General features: G+C 39.4%; 1 protein-coding gene across 1 annotated transcript; it reads left to right on the top strand.

Annotated features, from left to right (window-relative positions):
- Positions 1-1760: 1760 nt before the first annotated feature.
- Positions 1761-2831, top strand: LOC135594624 (flavonoid 3',5'-hydroxylase-like). Its single transcript, XM_065084977.1, has 2 exons — positions 1761-1827; positions 2202-2831. The coding sequence occupies exons 1-2, from the start codon at positions 1762-1764 to the stop codon at positions 2829-2831; spliced, it is 696 nt and encodes a 231-aa protein (XP_064941049.1). The 5' UTR covers position 1761.
- The last annotated feature ends 5799 nt before the right edge of the window (positions 2832-8630 follow it).

The raw sequence follows: 8630 nt of genomic DNA on the forward strand, positions 1-8630 counted from the left end.
ATTAATTTAGCCAGAATAAACAGGCATAAATATTAAGCATATAGTTCTATTATAACAATTAGTTTACCTGTCCTTTCATGAGCAAAGTTTCATGGAGACAGCAAAATCATTGATCATTGTCAAATGGGCAAAGTTATAACATCATTGTTGCAAGAGAAGTAAGAATCTTGACCTGCATAAAATGAACATAATTATCATATACTTTTTCTGGTGCTAAGTTATCACATAAACACTGATAGATGAGAAATTAGTCGGATGTTGAAGTGCACCTACTGATCTTGCGTAACTTAGTGGAACATTTTTTTTATTTTCATCAAGTTAAACAAACGACCAGAGTTTATAGTAAGATAAAAAAATTATATAACCAACCAAATATTCCTGCAGGATGAGGATATTTTGGCATCTAAAAGATACAAATAGTCCATTGCACAATCGATTAAAAACCGTGGAAAACATAGCAATATGCCAAGTCATAAGCATTAAAACTGATTCCGCATAGAATTTTCTCCAAATCTAACTTCATTGCCAATCAAATAGTTGTTTTCTTTCATAATAAAAAGTAAATGTAAAAGTTTCAATTCTATACTAAAATTCTTAAGAGCGATATATATACAATAACATTCTAACTTAATAACACAAATAAAATATATAACGATTTAGACTGACTTATAAGGATAAAGATTTGATGGATATACAAGAGATATAAAAGGTTTTAGGTCAATGATTTCAACTTGCTTTACAAAATTAAATGAATAAGAATTTAAGTGACTTTAACTTACTTTGCATGTTTTATTTAACCATCGCGGGTTATTGAATCATAAATGAATCTAATGTAATATCCATCTCGATTTTTTTCAATGTAATTGGTTAGTTCGGGCAATCAATTTGTTCAATCAGTCCGAATCAAATTTATAACTATAATCTAAAAATCAAAGTTTGACCTATAACTTCTCCACTGATGCTGACCTCAGTGGAGACTCTTCCAAAGTTTGACCTATAACTTCCATTATCACGTGTAGAAATTGATTAGAAGATAAATTTCACCAACTCTGAGAACACTGAACATTTTGTGAACTGTGTATATTTTGCGTTGCTGTCTTAGTTTGGTTGAATCCATCTTCCATAGCTTGTCATTTATAATCTTCATGTCATTTATTCAAGCCATCATTGAAAAAAAGACCAACCTAAATGCAACAGCATAGGCCACAAAGTCAAAAACATAATGATGGACTAAGTAATCTCTCTCTAACTCACTTTTTAACCTAAATAATTCATCTTTAACGGTTAAAAATCAAAATTAATCCAACATCAATCCAATCCAAAAGAGTATAGTGTTTTCTTTGTTTTCATTGTCTTTTTATGATGCAAAACATTATAATCTGAAGGTGATTAAAATTATTAAAGTTCAATATTACCTTTTTATGAAATTTTATGACCTGTAGCTTTGCAGAAATCTAATAATTTATGCGGGAATCAATATCTCATGCTACAACTTGTGGATTGTGGGTTTCAATTAAGCAACTCTTTCCGACGACAGGTGTCGCTGAGACCACCAAACATGACATCAGCCCTTCCGTAGGCTTTACGTTGCCGTGCTTAGCTCTCTGTCTACATATACGCATCACTAACCCACTTCTAATACCAACGTCTCGGCACCACAAAGATCTCGATGGCTCTCGACATCGTTCTCGTTGCCGGCATCCTCTTGGGAGTCGTCGTCCACCTCCTCCTCCGCCGCAGGTTCCAGTCCATCCTCTTGTGATGGCCAACAGGGTTGACGCTGATGGGGTGTCGCTTTCTGATGTCAACATGAAGGGATTTATCTCTGTGAGCTCTCTTTCCCTCTCTCTCCTTACCCCCTCTTCTTCGCTACAGACATCCAATTAGCGACGTACGCAAATTCTATTGACCCCCAGTCTCCAAAACATTCCTTCTGTTATCTCAGAACAGGTGTTGGATCCTGCAACCAAACCAGCACTAGATATACATACAATAGAGAGCCACAAAACGTAAGCAGATGAGTTCCTAAGGAATTCCTACATTGTCTGCTCGATTATGGCACCATTTTTTGAGTCGCATAAGATTCTCCCACGAGGAGAAAAGATATTACCCTAATGCGTACTTTATTGGAGGCTCTCCTGTTTTATAATTTCATCATGCATGTTTGCTACCACGCCAACAGCAACTTCTTCTCCTGGCAGGATATGTTTATTGCCGGAACCGATACATCATCCATCATAATCGAATGGGCGCTCGCAGAAATGCTAAGGAACCCAACCATCCTGCAGCGAGCTCAAGATGAGATGGACGAAGTAATCGGGAAGAACCGCAGGCTTGAAGAGTCTGACATGCCAAACCTTCCCTACTTACGTGCCATCTGCAAAGAGGCATTACGACTGCACCCTTCCACGCCGCTCGGCGTCCCACACTACACCTTCGAGGCATGCGAGGTGGATGGCTACCACATCCCCCCAAACACACGGCTCATCGTCAACGTATGGGCCATCGGGAGAGACCCCGACGTGTGGGAGCATCCCCTGGAGTTCAAGCCGGAGAGGTTCTTAAGCGGTAGAAACGCCAAGATTGAGCCACTGGGGAACGACTTCGAGCTGATACCTTTCGGCGCCGGGAGAAGGATTTGCGTCGGAATGCATGCAGGACTCATCATGCTGCAGTACGGGCTCGGGTCTTTGTTGCACTCATTTCATTGGAAGCTTACCGATGACGTACAGGAGCTCGACATGAAGGAAAAATTTGGCGCCGTGCTTCCCAAGGCAGTGCCTCTCAAGGCGGTAGTTAAACCACGCCTCCTCGAAAGTGCCTATATGTGATATGTGTGGGTTTAACATGTATAATATGCATTAAGTATATTATGCACAACCTAAAAAATAAGGTAGGATGATATATGCATATAGGTGAATTGGCATAGAAGGTTTATTGTCATGATCTCAGGTATGTATATATATATATACATACATACATACATACATACATACATACATACATACATACATACATATATATATATATATATATATGTATATACATATATATATATATATATATATGTATATACATATATATATATACATATATACATATATATATATACATATATAAATATATATATACATATATAAATATATATATACATATATACATATATACATACATATATACATATATACATATATACATATATATATTTATATATATATATATATGTCTCTCTTGAAGTCATACTTATAAACCGATTTGAGTACCTATTTAAGGTGAGCAAGGACACTTTCCTCATCTTAACCTTAAATCAAACAATTAAGAGTCTCTAGTTAGGTTGAGATGGGTTTCTTTCCTTATCCCAAATCAGATAAACCTTCTAATACAATAAGAAATATAACCTGATTACAGAAAATCAATTTATCAGACTACCTTAATCGAGTACAAAATTAAAGCCGCTATAAAAATTTCAGGATACTCTTAACTAAAAGTTCGGTGATGTAAGATTTGTGTGTGTAAAATTAATAGTGCATTTTCTTAAAATTCTTGAATTCTTATATTATTGTGTTGGATGTTAAACCAAATTTTTAGGAGTAACGAAGTTGGTGAAACTATCATAAAATACGAGTAATCAATTAGCACTCTGTAATCTTTTAGTAATTCAATAAATGTTTTGATTTTGAAGAATCTTGAATACGTGTTTGATCTTTTTGACAGATGAAGTGGACCGACAGCCCATTTCTTTCCATTGGTGTTGGCAATTCTAAATCCAAAAACTATTTTACCAAGATTTTATGTTTTGTTTATAGAGAGAATATTCCAACTGAAAAACGTCTCATAACTTTGTTTGTTTCACTCTATACATTATGTCGATTCAAAACTACAAAAATACATAGACAAAATCATAAGGATGACTTTTCCACTTTAGCTCAACAAAAGGTGCCGCCACTGTTTTGTTTTCTTTTTTTGCGTGATGGCTTCAATAAATGACAAGCTATGGAAGATGGGATTCAACCAAACTAAGACAGCAACGCAAAATATACACAGTCCACAAAATGTTCAGTGTTGTCATACAGTTAGTTGGTGGCAGCACATTTGTTGGTGGCAGCACATTTGTGAGCTTTGAATAATATTTATTGGGTCTATTTAGTTTAATTAGAATTAGATAAAAATTTATTTAATATTTATTTATTATTAAGAGTCCAAGTCCTGATGGACTCTAGGTGGAACTCTATAAACAGTGATATAATCTTTTGTTTCAATCAATCAATCAATGAAATATTATTCTAGTCTGTTATGACAAACTTTAGGAGGTCGATCCCCTCGAAGCGATCAAGGAGGCCAATCCCCTCAAAGCGATTATCCCCTTTTCTCTTCTTTCTTTGACTATAAGACCATAGGGTCTCATTATTTGGTATCAGAATGGTGATCCTTGACATTCTCGCTGTAGTGTTACCGTAGTTAACAAAAAAAAAAAAAAAGAGAGAGAGAGAAAGAAATTTGTGTGAGGAAGGGTGAAGCCCACAAATACCAATCCTTCTCAACCGAAAGGAACCTTTGTGTCCCGACCAGCGACCATCGTTGCCCCTTCTCCACCGCCACTGTTGCTGCCCAGCTACCAAGTAGCTATCGTCATAAAAAAAAAAAAGAGAAAGAGAGAGAGAGAGAGAGAGAGAGAGAGAGAGAGAGAAGCAAAGAGAAGGCCGACAACCCGCATCCCCTACTTCAGGCCAGCCCACCCGCCGCTGTTGCTCTCTAGCAAGCGACCACCATCGCCCGCTTCCTCGCCAAAGGCCACCGCTACCAGTTGCCTCCCACATGAGCCACCACCATCGCCTCATTCTCCACTGCTGCCCACCTCCCCTTGGGTCGCAGCCGTAGCCGCTCGACCTCCCCTCCTCGGCGAGCGGCTACGGCTGCGACATGTTGTGCCGGAGGAACATGTCAGAAGATTGGACGTCGGAACAACATGTTGTGCCGGAGGAACATGTCAGAAGATTGGACGTCGGGCCGGTGGATCGGTCGACGTATCGATAGAAGGCTTCGGGCTGTGGACTCGGGCATCGGGCCAAGAAGAGCGGGTATTGTGCCAAGGATATCGGAGTTGCGGAGCCAACTGGCCGATTGGGCAATAGGCCGTAGGAAAGGACGATACGCCGAAGAATCGGACGAAGCGTCGAGGGACCAATGACATGCCGGACAACTTGGTTAATTGCTTAGGATTAATTGTCTCGATCGAAGTTTTTGTTTTTGTGTGTGCAGGATTAACTACGATGAAAGTAAGACATGCAGCAGGAGTTGCGCCGGAGTTATGACAATGATCACGTTGGGAGTTCGAGAGCTCAACGGAAGTTCGGACAGTCGTCGGAGGTTCTGCGGGAACAAATCCGAGAAGTCCAGAAGCTTGCCAAAGGAGCTCGTCGGAACTTGCCAAGTGGATCGTCGCAGTCCAGGAGTTTGCCGGAAGTCCGCAGGAGCATCACCGAGGGTTCATCGGATGATCGACGGAAGTTCGCCGGAAACTCGCCGGAAGAAGCGAGTGACGCACCGAAGCAAGCTGCAGAATATGTCTTAGGAAATAATCATAGTTAGCACTTTGATTAAGTTAGAAATGGGAGGTGATCCCATTAGCTTAATCCTGGGGCAATTGGGCCCCTGAAGAACTCAAATTGGGTTGAATGGTTCAACCCATTCGGACCCAGGTTGCTGTGGGAGGTGCAACCGCCCAGGCAGGGAGGTAGCACCGCCCAGGCTATGTCTCCCAGCGAGACTGGGCGGTGCAACCGCCCCAGCCAAGAGGTGCAACCGCCTGGGCTCAGTCTCCGAGCGAGACTGGGTGGTGCAACCTCTCCTGACAAGAGGTGGCACCGCCTGAGCTCAAGTTTCGAGCTCTGCCAGGCGGTGCAACCGCCCCAGTCAGGAGGTGCAACCGCCTGAGCTCAGTCTTCGAGCTCTGGCAGAGAGGTGCAACCGCCCCTAACAGAGGTAGCACCGCCCAGAGGCTCAGTCTTCAAGCTCTGCCAGGCGGTGCAACCGCCCCAGTCAGGAGGTGCAACCGCCTGATCCCGGAATTCCGGGATTTGATCGTTTTGAGCTCCAAATTTGAACTGGGTTGGGGCCTATAAATACCCCACCCATTCAGCACTGAAAAGATACAGAACTACATCGAATTCTTAATCTTTTCTATGAATCTAAGAGCTCAAATTTGTGTAAAGTCCAAAAGTTCTCCTCTTTCTGTTCTTCAAGTCTTGAGTTGTAAAGAGAGGAGAGAAAGGTTCTGTAAGGGTTGTCTCCTGAGCCCGTCAAAAGGAGTGAAACTGTAAAAGGGTAGTTGGCCTTCGCCTATTGAAGGAAGGCCTCTAGTTGACGTCGGTGACCTCGTCGGTGGAGGAAGCCAAAAGTGGAGTAGGTCAAGACTGACCGAACCACTCTAAATCTCTGGTTTGCTTTTATTTTGAGCACTTTATCATTACTGCAAACCTCCTACATAGCTACTGCTCTCTGCGCTTTTACGAATAAGTTTCTAAGTTCTGATCTTTCCGAATCTGCATTCAGACGTAAATCGGTGTTTTCGTACGATCTTTACATTGCAGTTTACATTTACGTTTTGATTCTATTTATAACTGCAAACTGTCTTCTGCGCTCTTGCGAACGAGTTTCTTTGCAGTTTACGTTTACGTTTTGATTCCATTTATAACCTCAAACTGCGCTTAGACGCAATCTGCGCCTAGACGCAAACTGCGCTTAGTCGCAATCTGCGCTTAGACACAATCTGAGCTTAGACGCAAACTGTGCTTAGATGCAAACTGTGCTTAGGCACAATCTGCATTTAGACGCAAACTGCATTTAGACGCAAACTACGTAAACTGTGCTTAGACGCAAACTGTGTTTAGACGTAAACTGCACTTAATCATAAGTAATCTTAGAATCGGCTTTTGCATCAAAATAGTTTTTATCGAACGAACGCAGCTTTTGATTTTAATCGCTGAAAGATTTCCGCTGCACTAATTCACCCCCCCCCCCCCATCTTAGTGCTCTCGATCCTAACAATTGGTATCAGAGCGGGGTATTTCTCATTTTGGATTTACACCCGAGAGAAATGGCTCTTCAAGAGGGCTTTTCGATCTTTCGTCCACCGTTCTTTAACGGATTGGACTACACTTATTGGAAAACTCGAATGAGAGTTTTCTTGATCTTTCTAAATCTAGATTTATGGAATATCGTTGAAAACGGTTTTCAACTTCCCTCTAAACCGATGAACGAATGGTCGGATTTAGAGAAGAAGTATTTTTCTTTAAACGCAAAGGCTATGAATGCCTTATTTTGCGCTTTGGACAAAAATGAGTTCAATCGGGTTTCTTTGTGCGAAACGGCTTTCGATATTTAGCGCACTCTTGAAATCACGCACGAGGGAACTAGCAGAGTCAAAGACTCGAAAGTTAATATTTTACTGCATGATTTCGAGCTTTTTCATATGAAACCAAGCGAAACCGTTGTTGACATGTACACCCGTTTTACGGATGTCGTCAATGGTTTAAAATCACTTGGTAAAAGCTTTTCGGATTTTGAACTCGTTAACAAAGTTTTGCGCTCACTTTCTAAAACTTGGGATTCAAAAGTAACTACTATTCAAGAATCAAAAAACTTGAACCAATTTCCACTTGAAGAACTAATTGGTTCATTGATCACATATGAAATGACGTGCAATGCACGTGAAGAACTTGAGAACCACCTTCCAAAGAACAGGAAGGATTTGGGACATAGAACATTTGAAGACCACTCGAGCATAAGCTCAAGTGATGGTGAACTTAAACTACAAATGAAACAAAAATTAAAAAGTAAAAAGAACGGAACTACTTGCTTTGAACGCAAGAAGAAGAACAAAAATTGGGATGAATCGAGCTCCTTCGAAGACGAGGAGAAAATCAACAAAAGCGAGGTGGCAAACTACGCCTTTCGACGCTGAGGTAATCAAAATGCCTTTAATTTACTTTGAAATTACATAATGCTTTTCATAATGCATTTTTCTTTTTTATTTTCTTGAAAATTGCATGTTTAATAATTTTATAATGAAAATACAAAAAATTAGGAATCATGCTTATCATTCTAGTAATTTTGAAAATAATCATGAAAATTGCTTGTTTATGATAAACAAAATGATTTTGATTAAAAATACCTTATGAAATCATGCTATATGTGGTTGAGAAGCAATAATGTGTATCATGTTGATTTCCATTGTTATTTCTTGATTTTGAGTATATGAAATCATGTTTAATTTGAAGTTATGCTTAATGAGTATATATTTTTGAAATTATGATGATTCTTGATATTTATGGATTATCGATTTTCATGATAATAACAGTGGCTTTAAAAAAATTGATGCATGTTTTCATAAATGAAAAGGCATGCTAACATGAAATCGATCACTTAAAATGAAACACTTAAAAAGGGAAAAATGTATGAAATCATGAATCTATTTATGTTATAAATTTTGTGAGCCATAAAAATGATTTTGATGATTTAAATTTGAAATGAGTTTTATCAAAATCATGATCTTGATTTATCAAATTGAATGAATTGAAAATGAATGATGATTTTTCTCTTGAATGATTGTGACTTATATTCCTTGTATT

The sequence above is a fragment of the Musa acuminata genome, chromosome BXJ1-2 (genome assembly GCF_036884655.1).
Source record: "Musa acuminata AAA Group cultivar baxijiao chromosome BXJ1-2, Cavendish_Baxijiao_AAA, whole genome shotgun sequence".
NCBI classification, from domain to species: domain Eukaryota; kingdom Viridiplantae; phylum Streptophyta; class Magnoliopsida; order Zingiberales; family Musaceae; genus Musa; species Musa acuminata.